The sequence below is a fragment of the Mugil cephalus genome, chromosome 13 (assembly GCF_022458985.1).
Source record: "Mugil cephalus isolate CIBA_MC_2020 chromosome 13, CIBA_Mcephalus_1.1, whole genome shotgun sequence".
Taxonomy (NCBI): domain Eukaryota; kingdom Metazoa; phylum Chordata; class Actinopteri; order Mugiliformes; family Mugilidae; genus Mugil; species Mugil cephalus.
In genome coordinates, this window is record NC_061782.1 from 17,272,260 (window position 1) to 17,299,773 (window position 27,514).

The following is a 27,514-nucleotide window of genomic DNA, read 5'->3' on the forward strand; positions in this document are numbered from 1 at the left end:
CCGATTCACTGATATCACATTGTTTTTCCACCTTCCCCAATTCCCACTGTCAGTTTCTCTCCCTTCTCGCTGTTTCTCACACCACCACCACCTCCTCCCCCTCCCTCTGATCTCCCGCTCTGTGTCACCCAGAGCTTTTTGTTCCCATTTTCTCCCCTTCTTTCCGATTCACTCGCTCCCCCCTTCCTCACTGGCTAGATGCTTCGCCGGCGGAGCCCCGAAGCCGGTTGAAGCCGAGAAGGCGTGGCCTTTCCGCCCGTTCAGCCTCCGGAGTTGAGCTGTCAGACGCGCATTTTAACGGTTACCGGTTGGACATTCTTTGAATAACATCGACCGCGTGGTTACACCTGACTGTCTCTCCGTCTCTCACACAGACGCACACTTCTACCCAGTCAGTCAGTCAGTGAGTGCTGGGTGTAGTTTATGTTCCAGTTTCCAGTAAGCTGATCCTGCTGGCAGAGGCTAGTGGGGAGACTTCCTTTTCTGGAAGGACCTGATGCATCGTGTTAATGATCCTCTCTCTCTCTCTGTCTCTCTCTCTCTCCTCGTCTATCTGCTGGCCTGCTGAAAGAGACTCTCATTTCATATCACAGCGTCGGTGCAGGGAGCAGAAATCATTCAGCTGGCAGAGTGAAGAGTGGATCACACGCCACTTTCTTCTCGCCTCTGTCACAGACTTACGCTTTTCCTCTCTTTCACCAACACACCCTCACTCTCTCTGTCTCAGCCACCAGTTTTCTTCCCCCGTTTTGTTTGGGAAAGTGTCTCCAGCCTCAGGTAGGCAGCACCACATCCAACCAGAAATACGCTCCTTACTTCTTTCTACCTTTTCTTTTCTTTCTTATATTAACATCCTCCTCCTCCTCCTCCTCCTCCGCCTCATCTTCCTCGTCCGTCTCTGTCTCTCGACTCTCCTCCTGCCTCCACACCCTGCCTCTGAGCGCGCCGGAGAGAGTCGCCAATTGCGCACAGCGAAGGCAGCAAGTGGGAGTGGACCTCGTGTGTGTTTGCGAGCGTGGAGAGGAAGAGGAGAGGAGGAGGAGGAGGAGGAGGAGGAGGGAGAGAGCATCAGCACAGTCCTCCTAGTCTCTCCTCTCTTCACGCACACTCCCACTCTGCATGGAACAATCCTTCCTTCACTGCTTCTAAATGGACATTTCTGTGGCAACATTTCACCAGTGAAGACAGCAGCTGCTGCCGCTCCATTCCACGAGCTCCCACATGCTGGATTTTACAAAAAAGTGAGGAGAGGCGAGGAACAGGGGGAGATCTCCGAATATGAGTGAGGAGGCTAAGGAGAAGGCAGGCGGCGGGAAAGCAGCCCATCGCAAGAAGAAAGGCAAAAAGGTACGAGAGTGGAAGAGCTTTCTTTGTCTTTGCGCGCCTCATTTCGCACAGTTGTTGCTCTGCACGGGAGGCAGGAGGTCGGCGAATGGGTCGAAATTCATGGGTGAGGCTGATAAACCCATTTCAAAGTGAGCAAAGCTGTGCGTTCTCACGTTTTACCGCTTTTGAAAGATATTCCCGATCAGGTGAAGCGATCCGTGACCGAGTCTGTTTGTGTTATGAAGTACGCTCTGCATACCTGGTTGTTTTTTTTCTTTGATTGTTTTTTCTTTCTTTCTCTCTCTCTCTCTGTGGTTCTGAAATATTTGTTTAGCCTCACCCGGAATGCTACCTAGAGCCAATTGAAATGCTTCCTGTCACTCACCAGTTATTATAATCCCAACTCTACAACCGGTCGGTCTGGTTGTTTTGCTGTGGGTGACTGCTCAGGGAGCAGGTATGTGAAGTGGAGATAGTGTGTTTAATGGGAAGCGAGGGGATGTCCTCGGGGGTTAGGGTGGGGGCGGCACAATGCACGCACTGCTCAGGCATCTGTTGTGCTGTCAAACTCACTTCACAGCTGTGTGTGCGTGGAAGTGTGTCTCTCCGTGTGCGAGACACATGCACTGTAGGCGTCATTAAGGCTTTTAACCGAAGGTGTTCCCCACAGAAACATGTTTTGACTTATGTAGTGGAATGTAGGTTTGTGCGCTTGTGTACTCCTATATGTAATTTTCCGGCTTTGATTCACGGTTAAACACCTTGAGCGTGACTGTTATCATTACTAAAGCCGGTTTGCTCCTGTGCCTCCCATGCCGTCGTGTCACTGAGGCGAGCCTGTGATGAATGTGCTTTGGTGTATTTTAGTCTCACAAAACACACACTTGAGCTGAGTTTATGCTAAAAATTTGGATTCTGGGTAGCTTTTGAAATTCAGGGATATGTGGGACGGGGAAAGACCGTATAACCTACAGGCACTGTTACAGTTGACTGGAACATTTTACTCTCTGACTGGATCTGTTTTTGAGAGAGCAATGTATTCTGTATTTTCCCATTAAATGATTTATAGCTGGCGTAATAGGGGCCACCCTCAGTGGTAACGCTGTCAGTTTTTATGGTCCCTCAGTGACGGCACGAGACAAGATGTTCAAACTAGTGGCTTCAGTAAATAATGTTGTCACAGTGGAAGCAAACTGGACCTTGTTGTGAAGAGAAAGTGTCAGTATAAAGAATCGTGTTTGCAAATGTTAGATGGTGGTTTCAAAAACCAGCCACTTCTTTTGCCTTATGCAACCCAGTTGTATGGCTGTGTAGAGGTATAATAGGTGTTTCCTCATTATAATGTCCAAAGCCAACTAGACAATTGGTATATACACCGATCAGCCACAACATTAAAACCACTGACAGGAGAAGTAAACAACATCGACCTTCTTGTGACAATACAATGTTCTGCTGGAAAACATTGGACCTGGTATTCGTGTGGATGTTTCTTAGACATGTAGCACCCGCCTAGACCAGACTAGACGCCCCCACCCCATAGAAGCGATACTCTTTGGTGGCAGCAGGCACCCCCAGTAATGGTTTAAGAGCAAACCATCAAAAAACATTAAAAACAGCACAAGATGTTGACCTAGACTCAATATACACTCGATCCCAAACTGAGGGGACAAGCCTGATCCACAGAAGTCTCTTCCCTCAACCCTTAGCACATCCTGTTGCCAGACACCACAGGACACCCTCACAAGGCCCATGTCCATTTTCTGATGAGTCACAACTGTTTTGAAAGCACAAGGGAGACGTACACAATATAAGAAAGGTGTTTTTTATATTGTGACTGATCAGTACATGTGCAGTATTTAGCTGGTTTATGAATGTTCAGACCCAAAGAAATCTATTTGTTTTTAACTCATTGTTAATTGTATAATTAATTTAGATAATTTTCTGGTTTAATTATAATGAAAACATGCTACAGTTCATTTTAGTGCACTTGTTTTGACCACAGCTGTGAGGTGAGTAGCTAACCTATCTAATTCTTGACTCTTCTATTCTTTTAGAAATGGACATGGACATGGAATATACTGACTGATTTCTGCTCACTACTGACAATTTCTTTCATGGGCATCGGAACAAGTCCCAACAAGTCCATGCTACTCGTCAGTGTCGCCAAACTCCGTCTTTTGTTACGGTTTTGATTGAGAGCCTCCTGAATGTAAATATATGTTAATTCCATGGAGCATTCCTGATGCACGTCGGAAGATCAAAACATCACGTGATAGACGGCGCGATTGCAAACTGTAAATGTTGACCCAAAGGTAACCCCGAAATAGCACCACATGTATGTGGAGCATTACTTTTAGTAAATCTAATAAAGAAACTGTGTCTCCGTTTGGTCCAAGAACATCAGTTTTTATAGCAGGAACTCGTGAGCCTCTTCCTCATGAGTCACAGAGGGTAAAATCTGAATAGTGTTTTTAAGCGAGCGGTGAAATATCAGTCTAGAATATACTAACATATTTTATATCAGACTCTATTTCCCAACAGATTAAGATAAAGACCGTTAGGCTAAATAGACCAATGGGATTATGGCCGAGGCTCAAAGTTCTCTGTTTCTGTATTTTCCCCAACAAGTCTCGACCCGTTATCACAAGCTCCAGACTGCAACCATGAAACTGAAAACATGCAGCAAAGCAGAAATAATGCATATTAATGATTATTATTGTTTTTTTTTTGCATAACGTATTTAGTTTGTTTGCGACGCGTGTCCGTGTGCGCCCGTGTCTCTCCGCCTGTCTGCGTGAGCATGTGTGAGCCAGATAACTATGCCAGATGTGTTAATGATTGTAGCCATGGCAACTAGTTTCTCTTCTGAGCGAAAGATGTCGAGGGGGTGAGAGCAGGCGGGAGAGCGGGAGGAGAGTGAAGAGGGGGTGGACTGGTGAACTTGGTGGCCAGAACAGAAATATATTTTTCATGAGGCAGCTGCTGTGACGGCTGAAGCTCAAGGATACAATCGAATATCTTTTGACTCAAGGCCCCAGACTTATCCTGATTATGACACGGGCCGTAAATCAACACCGCTCTCAAATGTTGCGTTTGCCTTACTGTGATTGTCGGCGAGTGTGTTTGAGCGTTGTACAGTTATTTGTCGGCGCGTTCGTGTAGCACTTTGATGTTACTCCGAATGCTTCGTGATCTCAGAGAGGCTTAATGATAAGAATTAGTTGTAGTGATAGAGATAATGAGGTTTACATAACACACACACACACACACACACGGATGGTTTTTACAGGAATCCAGTTGCATACATTCCTATTGCACAGAAGCTGCTGTTGGTTCAAGTGAAACCCTTTTATCAAATACTTGAATGTGCGTAAGTTGTCTTGTCACTGGGCATCTGGTTTGCTTAAATTGCACATGGAACAAAAAAAGCGAAATAAAGGAGATAAAAAGGACTCCAGAGGACTCAAACAGTAGCTCAGAAAAACTTAAAGAAGAAAGAAAATGCTCTCAAAAACAAACATTTCATTTAGCCTGGTCTAGAGACTTGCATAACTGCCCCATATGTTTATGTACAATAGCCCAAACTCGATTAAGAGCAGAGGCAGAGTTAACTCTTATGCAATTTACTTAAGGATCAAATTAAATTCAGTTAAACTGAGTGCAGGGTATGAAGTGAAAGGGTAGTGCTAAGGAAGAGCGCGCAGCTTAAGGTTAAACTTAAGGTTATGGAAGGAATACACACCCTGAAATATTATTTATTCTGTTTCTACTTTCCGTAAATAAACCTGACTCAACAGGGAGATGTACTGTATGTTTACACCACCCGGAGTATTTGTGTAAGGCAACTGTTTCGGTTACAAAAAACCAAAGCGGGGCCGCCTCCATCAAAAGCCTCTGACGGGGCTTTCGTTGGAACGTGCCGACGAACGGAGACAGCTGAGAGGTGCGGTTTCACTGAAACACTGAAATTCTGTCACAAACAAGCCACCGTTCCCGGTCATGTTTCCCCACAGTCGGTATATTCTGCCGCTGCTCCTCGCAGTGCGTTTCACACTCACGACACATCTACAAGCGGCACAGACCGTGTTTACTTGTTGCGATATTCTCTGCTGTGACATGCAAGCTCCCTTTAAAGCAAAGAAAAAAAAAATAAGCTGCTCCCCGTATGAACGTTAATTACTGTGTCTTTATGATATTGATAAATAATAATGAAAAAGATGACTTTAGCTAATTTTCTACGTTGCGTCTCTCTCCCGTGTTGCCTCTGTTGTGTCGCTCGTAATGAGGCAGCGAGGCTCTGCTCTTTGTCTTGGACTGAAAACCCCGGGCCCTGCCAGAGACTGAGAGCCCCGCGTCTGGAGGACTGGTGAAATAAGCCGTTCTGTGACAGCGCCTTCAAAGAGAAATGGCACGTCACATCCCCCCAGATAACAGCAGGGCACTGGTGAATGTGCTGATGGAAGATGTGAAGTGTGTATGTGTGGAGAGAGGCTGAGAGAGAGAGCCAACAAAGTGCTGTTTTTGTTTTTTCAGATTACACTAATGGACTTGGCACAGATCAGGGCCTTAAAGAGGGGAGGATTTTGCCTCATGGGCTATTTGGGAGAGACTGTGGAGAGGAAAATACAGTAAATATCCAATACTGCTACAGTAAATGAAGATGGGCTGATAAATTTTTCAATATTCAATTGATACTTTAAGTCCTCTTGGAGAACAGTGCCACAGATTCTCTTGTTCCTGCAGCACCAATATAAAGTATTTAATCTTAAATAAAATGCAAAATATAGTAGTTACTTTTTACGTTTTAAATTGTTTTAAAATTCAGAAATCACACACAAACCCAAGATTCTTCCACAAGCGTTTGCAGTATCACAGACACTTAAAACTCAGGAAAAATCTATTCACTCTGGATATTGATATTGGTATCAGGCCAAAAAAGCCCTGCAACCTTCCTCATCGCCTCACCTCTTTGACATCCCTCACTTTTGCAGAACGGAGATGTGGCGACTTACATAAATGTACGCGCATGCACATGTGCTGTATTAGCTGGAGAGTGGAGGTGTGAGTGCGTGCACGTGCGCAGCTCTATAAATGTATTCATGCATGTGTGTAGGTGGGTGTATTCCTGCCGCTGCTGCGTGGATGTGTGTTTGGGTAGGTAGGCGTCGTGGAGCCTGGGCACAGCTGCGCGCCCTGGGGAGAGGGCAGAGGGATCAGCCTGTCAGAGCTCCATCACTCTCAGATGAAGCATCCCTGTTTCCTCTTTTCCCACCGAGAGAGGAAAAGACGAGGGCGAAAAGAGGAGAGGAGCCGGGGGAGATGTGGGGGGGATAGCGAGGGCACGGAAAGAGGTGAAAGATGGAGGGCCGAGAAGTGAGAGTGAGGTGTGAGGAGGGGAGTGACAGAGAAGAAGATGGAAAGGGAAGGGGAGAAGGGAGTGTGAAAGAGGAGTGTTTCCTTTTCCCGTCACTCAGTCGCTGTGGAGCTCTTTGTTGAAACTGCTTTAGGGGAGGCTTGAGCGGCCGGTGCGCTTCAACCGAAATGTCACGCGGCTTTCGTAAAGCCTCGTGATGGAACCGACGGTGGCTGTGACAATATCTTAAGCTTTGCGAAATGAAAACATTTACACCCGCTTTAGCTGGAAATTGGGCAGGTGTGTGATGATGAGAAAGTAAGCATGGGAGACCTTTGTCCCCTTAGGTTTCTGTTTCCATGCTGCCACAGAGACTGACACAAAGTGTGTGTCGCATTTGAGTGATAGCTGAGGTCTCGACCCGCTCTCTGGCGGCCATTTCCCCTCCGCAGCTTTCATTCGTGCAACAAGTTGCACAACCTTGAAAGCATAACCTGGCCCTTATGAGCCCTGCTCAAATTACTGTTTGTTGACCAGTTATTAGACTGGTCCGCTGATGGTTTCTGGTTTAATACGAACCTGAGGCAGTTGCTGTTAGTCACAGAGACGTGCATTTGTGCAGTCTTTAATTTGAGCACAGGCACACATGCGAACCCCAGACAGAGACACGGCAGCCTTGGCCGGCTAACGAGTCTGTTGAACCCCGACCTAATCAACAAAAAGGCCTAACAGGGGCTCGCTGTTCTCCACTCTGCCCATCCATCCCTCCACAAACCTTTCTCCTCACCCGCACCCCCATCAACAAAAGTAGGCAATTTGCAGAAATGCTTGTTTTTTTTTTGTTTTTTTTAAATCTGTCAGGAGAACGAATCAATACCAGTGAGAGCTCAGCGCATTTTAAAAAGAAACGGCCGGGGCCAGCGTTGGACTGCGATCTCACATCTCAATGCTTCTCATTAAACATGGGAAAAATGTGTCTGTAATTAAAAAAACAAACGAAAAAACAAGGCCAGGCCTCAGTCTGAAAATTAAATTTGTGCTGAATAATATTGTTGGCGTGCGGTTTTAATCGAAACAATAGAAATGCTGAACGTAAACAAGCCCGACGTTTTTCTGCTGCTGCTCGGTGACCCAGGCTGCAGTCGCTCTGAGACGTCTACGATGTAATAATGTTCTCTCTCATATCCACTCTAGTGGTATTTTCCTCTGCTGGCAGACACTGTTGCCTGAACCCCGGTGCCTCTTCCGTTTCCCACAGCTCCGTCCGGAAGGCTTTTTACATCTCCACTGTGTTGTGCTCTTTCCATTTCTCTTCTCCTCTTTCCCTTTCTTTCTTTCTTTAAAAGACTCCGGTCAGTAATCGAAAACAAGGGAGAGAAAAGACTAGGAATGGAGAGCTTCACTGTCCCTCTTTTTTTTTTCTTTTTTTCTATCAAGTTGGGGATCCTCCTTAAGCCTCTCCTGGCCCAGTGTTGCCATGGCAACCATTAAATGCAACAGAGCAGGATAACAAAAGCTTTTGTTCGTACCAGAAGCAATAACAGTGCTTCGCGCTCGCTGTGTTGTCTGCCGACCCCGTCGTGACCGCAGAATTCTCCCATCTTTCTTCTCACTTGACTTCAGACATCAGTGCTTTTTACTACGTCTGACAAAAACACAGCGTGCGACCAGATTCAGATCACAGGTTTATTTATAGCCCGCACACTTAAAAGGGACTGAGTCACAGATGCACTCCATGTTAATTGTTCTTCACACAAAAAAATGAACACCGCTGAAGCCGACGTGTGAGTCGTTAATGAGGGTTTTGGTCGCGATGCAGCGGATGACAATTGACAAAGATCACACTATTCCCACACTAATTCCCACAGTAAGGCAGCGGGGAGACGACGTCCTGTCACGTGATGCGCGGGCCGATTGTGTGTTTATTCACAAGGAAAATTCATAGCAAGCTGTCGTGGGTGCAGTCGATCTAGATTTCAGCTTCAGATTTCAGAGACGTGGCCTTGTCGTGACCTGAATGGTGCCAGTGAAAGTGGACCCAACATATTTGTGACTGAAAGAACTTACTAAACGTTGTCTATGCCCATTACTGCGCCTTTAGTTCTCAGGTGTTGTTTATTTAAGTCAGGTGATGTATCCTGGGATCAGGAATACGTCCGCGGTGGAGCCAAGCCAGATGGCTCCCCCTCTTCTTCCTCCACGGGCTGAAGAATGAAAGCTTCCTTGTGAATAAAATAGATAAATGAAATGAAAAATTAACTGTGAGGAGATGGCTGCACCGCCACGTGTTAAGACCCTTATGCTCGCTCTCAGCTTGAAGATGCACTTAACCACAGGATACTGGCTCCCTCTGAAATCCAAAATGTCTGACAGCCCCAGAGCTGAGCTGTGTCTTGAACTGCAGAGCAGATTGCCAGTTTGGCAATTTGTACGTTAAGCGGTTGCCAGAACCAGGTGAGGTAGACATCCGGGAAGCATGCTAGGGTAAGCCATATTTTTTTCATATCTTCTGTTATCGTTTTGTTATTTTTTCAAAAGATGGCAACTGGTAGTCATCATGGTGTCACATCCTGTTACTATTAGGTCTTCAATGCTAAATAAAACAAAACTCATCTAAAACATAACACTTGAGTATAGCTCAGCATTATATTAACTATGTGAAATGACAGAAACCATCCTTGAACTAAGAGGGCGGAGCTTATGACCTATAATGCAGCCAGTCACCAGGGGGAGCTCTACTTGCTTTGGCTTGCTTTTAAGGAGCTCCTCTGTTGAGATGAATGGGAGTTTGGGATTTCGGTTACAAGTTGCTGAAAGATGGCATGTGTCTTTTCGCAGATTTTCAATATTAAACCAAGAGCATTGTCTCCTCCTAACGTTATTAATGTGCTACAAGTGCCTAAACCTAACCATAAAAAGTTGAATAACATTGACATTTTTCACAAGTGAGGGAATTGCAGTGAAGTCTACAAATGTGCGTGCTTTTTCAAATCAGAACATGTGAAATTTAATTTCTAGGAAACATGCATTGCTTTCGGATGGCAGTGCTTGTCTGACTTGACAAACGGATCAAGCACAGAGAAATGGACGTCCAAATCGAGCACGTAGTGTGTATTGTACAGTATTTTAGTATATAAAGTGACAATTCTGTACAAGCCAATTATTATGTTACTTCAGGGTTATGAATACACACAGGAAATAAAGCTCTTAAATGTAGTTCTCCCCAGTGCCTGATCTCAGAGAGTCCTTGTTTGGTCCAAAATCGTGCTCCAGAGTCAGAGAGGAGTGATTTGTTCAAATTATTAATTGGCTTCGTGGTGAGGTAAAAAAAGATTTCCTTCAAATGTTTCATTTCCCTAACACAGTGAGTCATTGTTGTGGCCATGCTGTGAAAAGAGAGATTGTCCTTTCAGGATCAATGAAACACTGGGTTACACCTGCCATTAACCCTCATGGGTGCATATCATTGGGGTTTCCCTTCTGCCTTCAGCACAGGTTCCACAATGTTACGCTTCCCTTATTCATGGTTGTTCCCAGGCTGTCCCATGGCTTTGTAGGCGGGGGGCAGCCCTATCAGTGGGGTTGAAACAGCGCAGAGAGAAGCTGTGGGGGTGGACGGAGGTATGTCGACTACGGGCGCTATGTTAAATGTTCCCCTTTTTAGATTTCATTTCAGGGGTGACGGCAGCATAATGTGAGCCCCGAGGCAACAGCACCTGAGCCAGATGGTTCAATAGCAACGTGGAAGTGGACTGGAAGGAGATGATGGATGAGCGCTGGGAGAGTCACATTTTTAAAAGAGAGCGAAGCGTGGATTTGTGGCAGGTGAAACCAAAGGGGACTGCGAGATGTTAAGCAAGGGGAAGGAACGGGGGGCGGGGGGGAGTTGAGCTGTAGGAGGAGTGGATGAGTAAAAGAATGTATGCAAGTGAATGCTCACATGTACTTACACCTAAAATAAACCCGTACAGGCATGCATGAGATCCACACTCCCCGGGGGCTACAGTGACACTTATGTATGTCAGTATTAGGAAAGTCAAGAAATCGTCTCCTGTCCTCTGTAGGAAAACTGTGATATTTGTCAGGTGTTAGTGCAAGAACAAGAATGTTCCCCTCACCTCTTCTCCCAACCCTTGGCCTTCATCTGTCCTTTCCTCTTACAGCCTGGAGCGGAGGAGCCAGTGGGATTCACTTGATATTGCTGAGTGCGGTTCATCTGTGATATCCCATTTTCCTCAGGGATGCAGTCAAAGGGCCCTGCCTGCCTTTTTATTTGTCTGGCCCCTTTATTGAACATTTTCTCGGCCAGTTACTTTGCCTATTGCCTACTACAGTCGCACTTTAGCCACTAATACTCAAACAGTTTTTTATCTTCAACATGTTGGACACACCATTCATTCCCCACATCAGTGACTTTAATGAGAAGCCTGCAGTGGTTATATGTGCTTTGTCATTTTTCAAACCACTTTCTAACACATCACCGAATATGTTTTTGATGTTTGCCGCCATCGACAGTGATGTAATGGCCCATTAAATGAAAAAGCTGCATGCCACCGGGCCTGTTTTCACTCATGATTTTTTTTTTTTTTTTTTTTCCAAAGTCGTCATCACGTTTCATCTCAGTAATGTTGAATATGAGGATGTTGTCATTGGAACATATTTGTAATTGATTGAAGGTAATGCTGTGATGTTTTTGCTGACAGCGCATCGACAGGAAGTTGGCTTAAAATCATTAACACTGGAATCTGTAAATGCTTCAGACTTTCTGTTCTCCTCGTCAACAACGCTCCATGACAGGATGTTCGACTTCTGGAGTTTTTTTTATTTATTTATTTTTTTAAATTCGAAAAGACAACTGTGTCTACCTGAAACAGTGAATTATGGATTTAAAAATTTGAGCATTGATCTTGGCTCCAGTGCAAAGTGCCGTATAGGCACAGTTGTCATTGCGCTATAAACACACTGTAACTGACCTGTGTTTACCTTGCTCACAATACGCTGAGGCGTGAATGTAGCGTTGCCTGAGGCTTAGACGAGGCATGTGGGAGTTGAACAGGGCTAGCATACCATTTTCACACGCACACTTTTATACGTTTGTGTTTCCATTTAGTTTGGAGCGCATGTTGTTTGTTTGTGTGTGTGTGTGTGTGTGTGTGGCGGCGGCAGAAGGCTTGTGTGAGGATTGTTTTTTCCCATAACAGTGACAGCCCTGTGGTCAGTGACAGCACACACAATGTGGCAACCTGCAGCTGTGAGGGTGTGAGTTTGCTAATGAGATACCCTTTGGACCTGTTTGTTTGCTTGTGTCTGGGTGTGTGTTCGTGCAGTGGTACACCCTGAACAGCGACATAGGCATTCATCAGAGGTGACACGCGGATCATTCTGCCACATCAGACGTTATCGTAAGCATCTGTAGCATGATTCAACATCTGTCCTTAAACCGGGGCCTATGGGTTAAACCAGTCAAGTATAACATTAGGACCACCTTCCTAATATTGTGGAGGTCTCCTTTGTGCCCCCAAAACAGTTGTGACTCATCAGAGAATGGACATGGACCTTCTGAGGGTGTCCTGTGGTGTCTGGTAACAGGATGTTGTTTGTGTGGTCTTGAGGGGAGGGGTGTTTGTCAATCAAGCTTGTCCCAGTGCGCCCCACAGCTACTTGGATCAGTTTAGGATCTAGTGAATTTGGAGGCCAGGTCAACACCTTGTGCTGTTTTTAATGTTTTTTGACAAATCACAAATGCCAGGTCCAAAAGTTTTCCAACAGAACATTGAATCCTCTCAAGATGGTCGATGCTTTTAACTTCGCCTGTCAGTGGTTTTAATGTTGTGGCGGATAGGTGCATATTCTGTTTCTGCACAGCAACCGTAAGAGCAAGTAAACGTCAGCATAGAGAGTAGCAGCACAGTTGGTGATAGAGTCTGCCAAGTAGGCTACGGTTAATTACTTGTGATGTGATTTCAAATTTCTACTTTAAATCCTTGATTGCAAGTTGTTTGCGGTAGCAGGTGTTTTGAGTTTGTGAAACGTGACTCTTATTTTGATGCGATAACAAAGAAATTAGGTCATGATAACCGCCAGTTCAACATTTTGGGACCTAATTTGATTAAAAAGAGTGATGCCAGTCTCATGTTTGATAAATATGAAGCCACAACCAGCGGCCAGACACCGGTTTAATCCAAAGGTTTCAGCTGCGATTCAAGGTATTTACTGGTCTCTCCGATGCCAATGCACTCAACCAAGTCCTTCTTTGTAGGTTCTCGCCTTGAACTTGTACCTCACAACATCATTTGCTAATTACTGAGTTCCAACTTATACAAGTTATATGCTGTTGAGACAGTCTCCTCACTCTAATGTCTCTGCATATGTATTCAGTGCCCGCAGAAGCAGTGAGAATGAATTGCTCCTGCCTCTCGATGATTAGAGGTGATTAATATGAGTAGGAAGGAAAGCAAGGGACGGAGGAATGTGGGCGCTGAGGAGGGATGCAGGAGAACATGGAGGATGAGAGGATGATGTAAGGGTGGAAACTGAGGGAGCAGGTAGACAAGGGGAAGGTTTGGTCTTCATCCTCTTGTGTCATGAATAAATCACTGTTGAGATCCCCTTGCTGACCAGAATCCTTCCGTAGTTATAGCTCATCCCAGATGGCCTAGTTTACCCACAAAGAATAAGCCAAGTCGTAATTTACCAGCTGGGGACTTTTTATGATTGCTTCATCCATCATCAATTACCCGGCGCTACTGAAGTATGCAGGGGAAGTCGGTCTAACGTCGCGGGCATCCCCGCTATTGAATTTTTACCGGCACGAACAACAGAAAAACAATGTGGAAAAGAAGATGAGAGGCGACTATATTAAATCTACCTGGAGCCCGTCACTTTAAACGTAAAAAGCCTTTCTAATAATCGTCTTCATCACAGTCACAGAGGAGGGTGTTATATAAAAGTGAGTGGGAAGCCAAGATGAGTGCCAAAAAGAAGAAGAAAAAGTCAAAATTACTAAATGATGCAGTCTTGTCAGCTCAGCACAGTCCTGCACACCCATGCACAGTAATGGAGTTGTAAGGGAACAAAAGGAAACCATTTCCTCCCTTAGTGCCATTAAACAATGGAGACATCCTCCTCACTGGCCAACACAGAGAGGGCTCTGGAAAGATCCATGTTCCACTATGTCCTTGATTGATAATGTTATTCACTGGTGCTTGTGTGTGTGTCTGTGTGTGTCTCTGTGTGTGTGTTTCTTTATTATGGTGTCATGTAAAGGGTGCAGGGACAAAGAGGCAGATAGAGAGTATCACAGTGCAGAGGACAACTGAGAGAACAAGATAAAACATCTGCTTCTGTGCAGCTTCTCCGTCTCTAAAGCCTCTGCCTTTAGTAATGAACACAGTCCTGGATTTACATGAATCAAAATGTAATGTGAACGAGATCCCTCTCTTAAACATCAAGTCATCTCAAACATGCGAACGTCTGTTGATCGGTGACCGCGGCTCAACAAGCGTGTTTTGTAATTCTATGCAAAGACTACGCTTTAGAAATAGATAAATCCCCTTAATATTGCCCAATGTCTGATGACAGCTTTTATTTAAGAAACCTTAATTTAAGCAGAACCTTTGTTTCTGGATGAATATTAGATCATTTCTAAATTCTGAAAGCCCCATAAAGATGAAGGATAAAATGCGAGGTTTGAGTTGGGATAAATACAGGCGTGATTAGGTGGGATTTTCTACTGCGTAGTCATCCAGATAGCAAACACCCATTGAGCAGAAGCTTTGTTAGCAAGTAAATCTCCATTTACGCCGAGTCTGAAAAGCAGCATTAAAAATCTACTAAACTGTTCGAGCGGGATGTTGAAAGAGGACTTGGTTTGTAAGAAAAAGGTGAAATCTTTCGTTGTCCGTCAAGGATGCCGTAATCGCCATTTTGACTTGTCACAGCAGGGAGGGCGCAGGTGTTTTCATGATGATCCACTAAGTGTCCCTGTAAGCCATGGCCAGGAACCTGCACAAAAGCAAAACCTCCCCTCTGAGGAACGTAGCCAATAATTAAGACACCTGTTGTTCCCTTACTGTGTCAAGTCTAAACTGTCTCCTGCTCCTCCACGGATGGCTGATTCAGAGCTTCAGACGGCCTATTTCACAAATTTCAGACTTAAGTCTTGCAATTTGGCACTTTTCACCCACCGTGGTACAAAAGACACTGAAGAGCTTCTAAAATACATTCTTCCTGTTTTCTATTTGCCGATTTCCTTTTGGATCCATATGTGGCAGCACGAAGCCAAAGCTGGCTTATTATTGTTTGCAAGATTTATAGAGATGAAAACATATTGTTTTATATGGTTAATCCCTTTCTTTATTTGCATTAGTTTTGCTTTTTTTTATTTACATTACTTATGAGGCATTAAACACATCCTTTGGCGTTGCGTCAGCATTGCACCGTCTGATTGTGACCAAGACTTCATCAGACTGATCTTGCACATATGCCAGGCATTTAAGAATCCTCGTTACCTACCGAAGCATCCGCATGATTCCTCACAAGCCCTCCGCCATTCATCCCGTAAGCACGGCCAGAGAGAATTTTTAATTATCCACACGCCATCAATCTGGTGATCTCTGCAAAGTGGCATTCTCAATATTTCTATGCGCTACAAGGCCGCACCGCTGGAAGCTCTTATTAAATTCAATAACATCCCGACCCAGATAGTTTTCTGATTAGCATCATTGTAATATCGGCCGTGCACAAGGCCGTCTACGTGCTCTAAATCCTCCGATACGTTTCAGAGGAAATATTATTTCCTAACTGTAACTGGCAGCTAATTGTCTGCTTTACCAGCGTGGCCACAGTTAGATCAGGACAGAGGTAGTGTTAGTATCGATCCTGTGACTGAGAATCGTGCTGAGAGCTGGAGAGACGTGGTGGACGAGGAGGGGGGGCAAATGAAGTTTACGTGACTTCTGCTCTACTTTTAAAATCAGCACCAGCAAATAAATGATAAATCACTGAAGACGGGGGGAAAAAAAAACATGAAACGTTTGAGGCCAAGTCAGAGTCGCCCTGTCTGGTGGCTAACGTCCTCTTAACTTTGTAGTTAGATTATCCTCCTGAAGAGCGTTTAAATGAGATTCTGTACGGATTTTCTCCACTATCATCGGGGTAGAGATTGGAGAGGGGTAATGATCTACAGCGGGACTTTACCTTACAATGGCAGCTAATTGGAGCTGTCAAGCCCATGATGGTCCGTGTTAGTGTGTGCCATTCAGAAAGCCGCAACATTTCTAAGGGAGATGATTAAAGGACGAGTGTGTGTTTGTACGAGCGGCAGAAAGAATGAAAAGAGGCGCGCGGCTTGCGAAGGAAAAGGCCAAACCCAACAGCGGCGTGTCTGACAGGAAATGTAATGAAACAGATTGGTCGATCAAGAGTTCACGGCGGCTCTTTTTGACTCGTCTCCGAACTCTTTTGAGGGATGGAATTTTTCTTTGTGAGAGGACGATTCACGATGACGGCTCCAGTTCTCGTCACCGTGTTGGTCTTTTTTGAGCAGTATAAGTTACTTGACAACGCCGCACCATCTCCCTTCAATCTGTTCGGCCATCCTTGGTCCTCAAATCAAAGCAGCACCTTTCCACCTTCGGGCGTTCACGCTCGGGCTCGGCGCAATAAAACCTTTTCCACCGCCTGACCTCCTTTTCTCCTCACACTCGCAGCCTCCTGCTGTACCACTCTCTCTCTCTAGCTTTTTCTCTCACTGCCTTACTTCTCTTTTTTCCTCTCTTTCCTCGGTTTCCACCCTCACTGTCAGTCTGCTCGTTTTCTCGCAGCTGCCTCAGAGTGACGGGGAGGAACTGTGAAAACCTGAAGGAGGGGAGAATATTTTGACTAAGAAGCTCAGTAACACACACACGCGTACACACACACACACACACACACACACACTTGACATCAAAGCTCCCGTCATTCTCTGCCTGCTGACAAGCCGGATCACTGGGCGGCCTGGAATAGAGAGAGAGGTAGTAGACGAGGTGAGAGAATACGAGGTTGGAGACAGAATGTAAAACAGACACATCACTGCTGAGACGTACTTATCTTTGCGTGTCTGGGCATCGTGATGGGCATATGTGCTTGGCAAAGCTGTAGTGGAAATGTGTGTGTTATGTCGAGGCCTATGTCTATTTCCTCTTTTGGCACAGCCAGCAGCCTCTCAGCCCAGCATGTGGCATCTGGAACCTGCCTGCAAGCACACTCGAACAAGTCCACCGATTTAGTGCCTGTGCTTGTGTTTGACACTGATTGTACATCATAGAACATACATATAAGCATATAGGGAGACTGCAGTGTCTACAGTTGTATTAGTATATTTTGGTCCTAAAACATGGAAACTGGCAGACATACAGGAAGGTCTGTCACGAAAACAAATCTTGCTGGACGATGTGTTGTCGCACAACTTATTGCCGATAAACGATATTATCGTAATGTAATGATAATATGGCATAATAATGGAATGCACCCTTTCAAAAGCAATAAACTTTTATTTCACAAGAGCATTTAACATTGTAATTAAAGAACTTTTAAATATCCTCAATAAATAAAATAAACAAAAAACGATAAAAGTAAAATGGACTCAGTTAAAGGCTGCATTTCTATTGGGATGTATCACACTCCACTCTCTGTAGCCCCTTTCACATTGAACGGAAAAACACATCGACCCCGGTTTCATTGGCTCGGCTTCAATGTGAACAGGAATGCCGCGTCAACCCGCTAATTTACACAGTGACGTTGATGTACCTGCCTGTCATGTTCAGATTTTGTCACTGGACGGCCTGTCTGTCTGTCTGTCTGCCTGGGTCATTGTAGAAGCTCCAGGGCTGCGAACAGCACAAAAACAGACAACGTGCTGTGAGCTGAAAATCGCACAGCGTGAACTCTCTTGTCATCCGGCCTCTTTGGTAGAGAGACGAGGAAAACAAACATGTGTGCACATGTTAATACATCCTTATATTATCGAATTTGTTTTCATTTGTGGCGCGATTAATTGATTTATTGATTATTGTGACAGGCCTAGATACATGTCAGTCGAATGGGATGGTATTTCCTGCTGTTGATGAAAACAGACCTCTCTTGCTCTCTTTCTCCCTTTTTGTCTCTATCTATCTCTGTCTCTGTCTGTCCTCCTGTCTCATTTGCTCGACTCCTCAGTCTGGGTCAGCCACGGGTACTTCATCATCTGCTCCCTCGCAAAACATTCATCACTGTATGCGTCTGAAACAGTATGAAAGAAAGCTTGAGTCCTTATGCACACAAAGGTAGTTATTAAAACACAGCCTTTTCTAAGTGTTTCAGCGTTTAGTTCGCACACAAACCCAGATTTGTAAAAATCTGCCTATCTAAGATCTGTGGAGGGGAGCTGGAGGGATGACTGGAGGTGGTCACTCAAAGCGCCACAACCTTATACATGATATAATCTAAGTAGATGAGTTACTCTATGCAATTTACCACAAACTTTATTTATTTTTCTGATGTACAAGTGGACATTTAAACAAAGAGGCCTATGGAGATTAACTGTGTTTGCGAACAATGCGTAATTTGTTCCTCACTATGTTCCTAATTTGTTCATGTAGCCCATAGACTAAGACTATGTAAATGTGTTTTTTTATTGTTTGAACTAATAGTTGGATATGAAAACATCTTATTAAATTCTTATCAAAAAGACATTAGACACTGAATACTCATCCGATGCGCTGGAGCCAGGCTCAAGCACTTAACCACAGCTGCAGCCACTGTTTCCATGCGCTTGACCGCAAAAGCCATTTCCCACTTTTGTGACTGCAAAGTTTAACAAACACTGTCTTAGTGTGTTTGTAACAGTTTACAGATGCTCTTAATGGAAGTATAATACTTTTTTTATGGGAACACTAACAGTCTTAAGCACAGCCTGACTCTTGTATATCCAGTTTCGGCATTAAAAAAAAACTTATGTATCTTATTTTCTCAGCTCAGGCCAAAATGCGTTTAAAGAGCCGATAATGTGAAGCAGCCTCCCAAAAAGAATCTTAAAAATGGTTTTAGAAGGACTGGCAGCAAAGCCCTGGACGTGTCTGTCATTTCTTCACCAGCTGATGGCTGGGTTTAAGTATAGGTGTAGAAGACAAACAGTAAAAGAGAGAAAGCATCCAGACCATCTACTTTGAATTCATGACATACAAACCACACTTTGATTCCAGGTGGTGTGAAAATGTCTGCGCCGGATTCCGTGAAATTCCAGTAGCAGGACGCCGGTTTGTGACGGTCTGTTCACAGCTCCCTCGCGTCTGAGCGTTTCTGTCCTTGTTTCCATGGAGACCAAAAGAGGTGTGGAGGATACTGAGGCCCTTTCTGTGGTCGCCCGCTTTGTCATATGTGCTGCCAGCCACCGCCACTTACCTTTAATAGCCCTTCACAGCCAGCTGCTTGGCAAAGACACGATTCCTTGACGTTGCTTATCGGAGAGAACAGGTGGTTGTATTAGTCATACACAGTCATCCTGTGCCCCTACTTCTGTTATCAATTAAATATAAAATATTTCAGGTACAGTGTTGCAGACTTTAAATGTGTTGCTTTGAGACACCTCAACCATTAGTCCAATACAAATTATTCCAGTACAAATTCCCAGCTGATAGCACAGCTTAATGCTCCTGCTGCACGCGACCCTCATTTGGATCTGAAATATGACAGTAATAACCCCCTTCCTATCCACCCTGTTGTTGTTTTACACAATGCCATTGACCTCCTCTATTGTCCGTCTGGCTGTGTCCTCCTTTTCAGCCCTGAGAGGCTCATTTGTTGATCTCCTAACTGGATTAGCACTTGTCTGATTAACTGCCTGTAACCAGCGCTGTAGCTACTTGTAGCTAATATGGGTTGGACGGGGTTGTGTCTTTAACTGGTTCGTGGCCACCGACACTTTCCCTTTTTGCACCTTTTGAACCCATGTCAAACTTGGATTAACTGAAGATGCAAAGACTTGACGTGGTGAGTTTAGAGACACGCAGGGTTGTGAGCTTTCTACATGTCTGGGATTTTCTATAGGACCTATTGACAGTACTAACATTCCTACGGAGAGGCTAACACTGGGCTGTAACGGTAACCTATTTATCTGTTGGATGGATGAGTCGGTGTGGCTCTAAGTAAAGGTCAGGTTTGATAGGATCTCTGCAGATTTGTTTTGCTTCACCATGATTTACCAAGATGTATATTTAGTCACTTTAACCATCCCATTATTGGTGGATTGGTTTTTACTACTTTTCCCTAGACTGAAATATCACATTCACTGTTGAATGGATTGGACATTTTAGTTCATTTTAACCCATTGTCTTGTCATTTCTGGCATAGCAGCCTTAAGTTGTCCTAATGCATGTGTGTAAGTCAACAATTTGACTGGAATGCAATTTTTGAACCCTTTTTCCCCAAACGTATATTGCATTAACCTTTAAAATTGATCAATAGAGGATCCAGACGCAGGGGACTTTCCCCTTTGACCCATCACCTTTTCATTCTGGCGCGTAGTTGAGTTACCATGACAGGTTGAACTCTAAGAACGAGGGACTGAGGACGCAGTACGAAGGGGTCTAGGGAGTAAGTCACAGTGAGTGGGAGGGTGGGGGGGGCTCAGACAGAAACGTACACGCATGGCCAGGCAAATTTTGCCTCCCAGTGCTGGAGTCGGGGTGACAACCATCATGCGGGGAAAAGAGACGATTGGCTAGGAGAGGAGTGGGTGTATGTCCGTGTATGGCCTTTGCAGCAATACAATCAGGAGATCTGCTGGAGTGACAGTTCAGGAAATTTCCACTGATGTGGGACTGGGGCCCCAGCTGTCAAGTCAGAGGCGGCAGGGAGGGAGGGGCTGGGGAGAGTAAAATGAGTGGGAGAGAAAGAGAGAGGAGTGTTGGATGTTGCTTATCAGACTTGGCGAGATGTTGCAGCTTTATGGCTTATGGGAGAGAGCATTGATAAGTTCCGTCTCTTCCTCTCTTGTATTATTGCTTTCAGTGATAGAGCTTCTCTGTGATGTTGGCAGCGCGAGGCTCATATTGGTTTTGTTTTCTGAGCTTCCTAAGATGAGATAAATTATGCTCTTAGGTCCACGTTTATGAAACCGCATCAGTGCTTTGAATATAGATGGGTTTCTGGTCAGGAGGATCATTTCATTACCTGACATTTTTCATTAAGAGTTTCACTGGTTATGTTTACATCGACAACATTTCTATAACCTAATAGAAATAATTAGGATTGCAGGTTAACTGTTTACATGGATGCTAACTAAAATGATTATGAGTCACAATGAGTAACACGCCCCAACACAACTTACTGACATGCCAGAAGTTTCATTGACTGCAGTGGTGTCAAATTAGTCACCAAATATAAGAAAACATTTTCTTTGACAACACTGAATTCATTCAGTTGAAAAGTCCAATATGGACCAAGCTGGACTTGTGTTTTTTTTTTTTTTTTGATTTTCACCATTTCCTACGTAGATTCTGATTTTCTTGATATTTTCAAACGCTCAATCAACATGTTTTTGCTTCTACTATGTTCCTGCGCCTCCTGGCAGCTTGTCACACCTGAAGTTTACCCCACGAAAGGCAAACACGGACCGAAAGAACACGTATTCTATGATCCAGAGGAACGGTCAGACTTCAATAAACCCTCTCTTTAACCTTTCCATGTGGTCTCATTTCCAGATACGATATCAGGCAGCGCGACGACCTTTTGGCAACACTAATACAAGAATACGCGAAGCGAAGTGTAGTGCTGCTTCCATTGCCAAGAGTTGTCTGTCTGGATGGCTAGCGTCTCTGGCTGGCATTCGGATCAAGTGTTTACTTGGTTATTTGGCGGGTTTTGAAAGGTTTACACCGTCTCGCAAAACACTTTCTGATGGTAGGTCTTTTCCAAGTGAAATGGTTACCTGAGGCATTTCACTATTACTTGGCTATTAAGTACACATGTTTGACGGTACAATGGGGTAAGAGTCGTGAACTTTGTAATTGGGTTAGTGAGAGGACTTGACATTTACGCCACCTGTGTCTTGCCCTGCCCCGCTTCTCGGATCCCAACCATCCAACGGGTGTGTGTGCGCATGGTGATCATTGCTAAGGTGTGAGAAAGATGAGGTGATTGGAAGCGTGTGACCCAGACTCGACGCTATTCGTGCTTTCGCATGTAGTTCGCTGTTACAGTGCAAACGCAATTAACTGATTTTCATTCAATTAAAACTTCAACCAACCCTCCTTGTAACCTTTCCCTGCTGTCAAATATCCAGATATGATGTCAGACAGCACGTCGACCTTTTGGCAACACTAATGCAAGAATGAGGTGGTGGTGCTGCGTTTGCATTGCCAAGCGTCGTCTGTCTGGACGGCTAGCTTCTCTGGCTAACCGTCGGCCTCTTCTATCCAAAGACTGAAAATGAAGCCTGTCGGTGATAAAACGCCCAAGTGGTTACTGTACCCTGGGCTTAGTTCCAATTTGGAGATTTTACTCCATTTAGCTCCATAGATGTGTATTTTAATGGGAGACATGCGTTGCATGCATCTTTGAGTCACAGACGGCCTCCTGGCTATATGTAATGTCTACATTGAAAGAACATTAAACTTGTAGTCAGATTCATTACATGCATGCACAAGATGTTGCTCATACTCCACCTGTGTGACATGAGTAGAGTCAGCGGCTAACACTAAACTGATAGTGGTGACCTTGCTTTGAAGATGCTTCTAAAAATAGAAAACACTGCTTGTTTAGCGTGGATTATCATTCTGCGCTTGTAACTTTCTACAATATCTCACATTTTGCATCTGACTCACTTACTTGAGATTTTTACTTACCTTCATTGTTTACCTTAATTTTGTTGAATCACATGCTGTGCATTGCCAAATATGCCTTAGGTGTATTAGCACAACATAAAGAGACATTTAAACACTTTCGAATTCTATGCGCGTTTATCATTGTTGTGATACCTGGTATGTAGATTATGTGTAAATATCTCAAGGCTAAAAATAAACAAGTGTTTTACGGTTGACCTCTCCGGTACGTAGAAACCCTACGGGTGTGTGCAAATGTGTTTGTGTGTGTGTGTGTACTCCCACAGCAACACAAGAGTTTGGGGTTCGCCGGGTCCGCCAGTACTTTCCAGGTGGTTGCTTTGTGTGGTTGCGCGCGCGCGCGCGTGTTATGATACTTTGATATGGGTCTGGCACACCGCGCGAGAGTGAGCAAAGCTCCCCAGGCGCACTGCTTCTTGGCACGTCTCTGTGATTCCATCATGATGGGGAAACTCGACACTGGGGAGGATATTCCACTGGCCGGCAGCTTAGGGAGAGTAACGAGGCTGCACAAACATAAAGCTCCTGCAATTCCAGTGACAGGATCTGGTGAGGTTACGCTAGCACGAGCACACACACACAGGGCGTCACACACTCTGTGCTCTCTGTCACTTCAGCGCAAAAGTATTCGCGCGCATGGAAAGTATTTATGTGTGTGTGTGTAAGTGTACACGGGTGTAAATATACATACAGTACAGTGCATATGTGCGCATCCATGCACATACCCACGCCCCAGCGCTGCACTAATGAACACTCCCATTGCTGAGCGGACAGTGAGATGATTGGCACAGAGAAAGCATTACACCAGCACTTTCAGGCATATGGCATGTAGACCCACTGATGGGCACACACATATGGTGCTGGTGGCTTCTGCTGCTTCGCATGGGAGGAAAGGCACTGTGTGCTCGCCTTTGATCAGACTCCAAATCACAGAGCACAGCACACAAAGTACAGCCTAAAAAAATCCAACTGATTGGATGGCATCATTCGGGGTCATTATTTAAGTAAATATAATATAAAGAATTTTACCGCTCACTACTGTTTCTTTATGGTGGCTCAGTCAAAGGATACTGTATATACTAGAGACGACAAAGCAGTGAAATATCTTTTTCTTTTCATTGAGACATAGACTATTACCTGTAAACCTCTTGAACACAGATAAACGATGTCCATGCAAACCAATTATTTTGTTCTTGTCACTTTGATTTAATATCTAAATTATGATTTTAATTTGGAAATGACTGTATCTTTGATCTTTGTGTTGTGTCTATATAAAATTAAATAAAATTAAATGTAAATGAGATGCTTATTAGATATAACTAGTCCGCATATACAGTACTTGCATATGTGATGCAGATGTGAACACACATATGACAGCATAGTGAAGTAAAGGTGAGAGTGTCTGTCTACAACTGTAACTTATTTTATAAACTATAAAATGCATCCATGACCAAAAATTTATTGGCCGAACTGTAGAAATGCTGCTACTCACAATAGTACGCAGCAATATTAACAACAAACCTGACGCAGAAACCTAGCCCGAGTTTAACAGGTGTCATTTTTTTTATGAACCGTATTTGCGAGCGTTCACTGTGACAGTAGGCGTGTGTGTGTTACATTTACATAGAAAACTGTTGCTTTTCTCACTCTTATAACACCCTCCTGATTCCCACATCAGCAAAACAACCTCCCGTTACCATGGTAACCTTTGTATTCGGGATGTTTCCTGTGTGTGTGTGTGTGTATGTGTGTGTGAGAGAGAGAGAGAGAGAAAGAGAGAGAGATGTTCCCGGAATATCCCACCGCCACCACCTCGCCCACCAGAGAGCTACTGAGGATTTCCGTTTATATCTGACTATTGTCATGGGAACCGGTTGCCGTGGCGACGAGTTGGCTCCCACAGTTTTAAGCCGAATCTGTCGTCAGTCCGTGATTACCTTGAGCATGGAGGTCATGACCTGCAACGCTTTGATGGCGTACCTCCTCACTTGGCCGTCACCAGGTTGCGAAACAAGTTGCTAGGTGGGAGGAGCTATTTTTGGCGCCCCTTGTGGTTACGGGAGTCGGTGCAGACGATGATGATAAAGATTCAACCTCTGGGGTAGAAATTAAGTAAAGCTTAAATGTTTTCTTCGCTTTGTGGCTTCTTCTTGGTCCCAATGGTGCATGAGGCTCATGGGAAATGTAGCATTACGAGTCAGTGACCATGCATGTTACAAAATAATTGAAACTAGTGGTCCTAATATAAAACTAAATAATCTTTACTTTATCTGGGAGTCCTTTGGTTTTTTACATTGGATATTGTTAAAAAATGGAATAGGAACGCAAAAACCTCTTCTCATATTTTTCAACCGCAGTCAGGTTTTTCTTGTTTTATATTTCTCCTTCATCAGTTTGTTACATGGGGATTTCAAAGTAAAAGCATGGGAGTACACTGCTGATGTCTACAATTAAAAACCCATCAGGCTGACTTTTTAATGATTTCCATCAGGAAATTGTGTTTTATTAATGCCCGAATTGAACTTTCTGCTCGGCCACAAATGTAATCATCCTGCCCTCAACAGATTTCCAGGACAACATAATGTAATAAGGCCGCCTGTAAAACAGCAACAACCCGCTGAGAATTAAGAGGCGCATTTAATAGAGGAAACTTTTCGTTAGAAATATAATGCACTTTGAAATCAACGCAGAGTTTAGACGGTATCTTTTCGACAGCATTTAAAGCTGCTCGATTGCATGGTGGTTAAAATGACTGATTGCAGTACAGTATGCAGATATGAGGCAGCCTGTGAATGGGGACACACTGGATGTGATTGTGCGAGGCCGTGTATTACCGTTCCCGACAGACCGTGAAATTGTTTATTCTTCTGCTGCCATTTCTGCGTAAAATAGAAAAGGGGGTTCACTTCCCCCGGCTGCTCAGCCGTCACAGTCGGACCGCCATTTATTTTGGCCAACAAATTAACTCCCCATTGATTACCGGAAATTCTTAATCAACAGGCAACCGTTATTTGTTATAGATGTTTTTTTGAATATCTGAACTGAAACTGTTGCAATAGCCATGAGATATTGGCGGGGGAAACACTACCGGCCTATTAACATTATTGATTGTCTTTCTTCACTTCTCATATTGTCTTAGATTTGAGATCAGAATAAAATACATTTGCTCGCTCATGATAATGAGCTGAGACTGATTTGCTTCCACCAATGTGGGTGGAGGTTTTTAATGTGCTTGGAATACATAATGGTGGCTCTGTAACTTGAAATCTGGAGGCCCAGTTCATTGGCTTTCCGTACGCACGTCTTCCCCTGCTGTTCTAGAAACATCAGTGCACCCACTTTGGTTTTGTTTTTTTGTGAAAATCCCACTTCACCTGGGGGAAGAGGGATTATCCTGGTGATGAAAGAGGAGGTGGAGGCAGGAAAGCGGAGGGAAACCAGTGCTGTGTTAACCCTGCATGAGCCCAAAGTTTTTAGGGGGATTTTAAAAAGGAGCTTTCAGGGTTGACAGAAATTTGCTGTAATCAAGGCTTTAATCAAGCCCTCCCTGTAATCATCTCCTTTTACATTTTGACCACATCTTAGGGCACGTAAAATATATTTTTAATTCAGTCATTTAGTTTGCTTCAGTGCGACTTATGTAATCTGTATCTGTGAGTGTGAACAGTGGGTTAATATCTTTCTGCCTCTGATTGATATGGGTACAAAATAACCCTTCAATTCTGAATATTCTGTTTAATACACATCCTCAAAGTCTTTAGTTCAGTCCCAGCCTGAACCTGTGTGTGTGTGTTTATATCTGTGCATGTGTTTGCCGGTCCCCTCCACTGTGAAGGTCTGTCTGCCCCTCAGTGGGGAAACCGTGGAAGGACATTTTGGTCTGGTTTGAAGGGGCCCGCTTTGGTCGTGACACACATTTAGGTAGGTTATTGGAAGCTAACTGGGCTAAAGTCTCATGGCATATTTTGCTTATCCGGAGGGGAGACTTTATAGAAAAAAATTTAGGTGATGGAGTAGAAGATCATCGAGGGGGTAACTGAGAAGGGTAAGAAAAATAGACGAGGGCAAGAATTTGCAGGTCTGAGGTCCAATTGTCTGGTCAGTTAAAAATAAAATCACAATAACACAACATTCACTTGTGGCCGCAGAGGCTTCAAACATCCTTGGACACTTCTGCAAGGCCTGCAGATCTACAGTAGTATTCATTATAAAGTGATGCTTGGTTTGTTTTGACCTATGTTTTGTTGAGTGGTGGGTTATTAAATGGTTCCTTCTCTGCACTGCTCATATATCCCCCCCTCCTTTCTTTTGTTGCTCCATCCAGATCTGTATTCTGTGTTTTTCTATGACATGGTCTTCAACCTCCTCTGGCACCCCTCCCCCCCCCGACGACGCATTAGCCTCTGGGCCTAGTGTAGCTGCTGCATAGAGGGTTTCTCTTTTTCCGGTGGATCCGTCTCCCATCAATACTTCTTGCCATGTGACCTTCCGCCTTTCACGCTTCTCTTCCTTCTTTTTCTTCTTCCTGGAGCCGCTCGCAGGCAACAATTTCTCCACACTTGAAGAGAAGCTGAGTTGGAGTGGAAGGGATTTAGATGGGAATAGTAACTGTAACTGACTATCAGTGAGCTGCATCGCTACATGAGTAGAAGTGTGGTGTTTTCATGTGTGAAGCTGAATGCAAGTACAAGTCTTAAATTTGGAAAAAGTGGAATTAGTCCATGCGTTGTATATTTGGACACATTTCAGGTCATGACGCATGACTGTTTAAATTTATGCTGATTAATTTGTGTTCCCTGTGATTTATTTACTTATTTTTTACACGTTAAACCAACTGTTACCTTGAAGACGTTTCTAGGCTATTGCCACAGCTGAGCACTAGAGGGCAGCAGAGTACAAAGAATCAGTGCAGTCTGAACGAGCCAAACGCTGCTACTGCTGCTACATTTCCCTCTTTTCCAAATATCAAAGC

General features: G+C 44.3%; 1 protein-coding gene across 2 annotated transcripts in view; it reads left to right on the forward strand.

Annotated features, from left to right (window-relative positions):
• Nucleotides 1–529: 529 nt before the first annotated feature.
• LOC125018712 (ankyrin-3-like) overlaps nucleotides 530–27,514 on the forward strand; it is a 113,737-nt gene continuing 86,752 nt past the window's right edge. Inside the window, exon 1 of one of the 2 annotated variants that reach the window (XM_047602852.1) lies at nucleotides 530–1,347. In XM_047602852.1, coding sequence (XP_047458808.1) covers nucleotides 1,279–1,347 — 69 coding nt within the window. In that variant the 5' untranslated portion in view covers nucleotides 530–1,278. Of the gene's footprint in view, nucleotides 1,348–19,657; nucleotides 19,691–27,514 lie in introns of those variants that run through there. The other variant, XM_047602858.1, reaches the window with a different exon arrangement.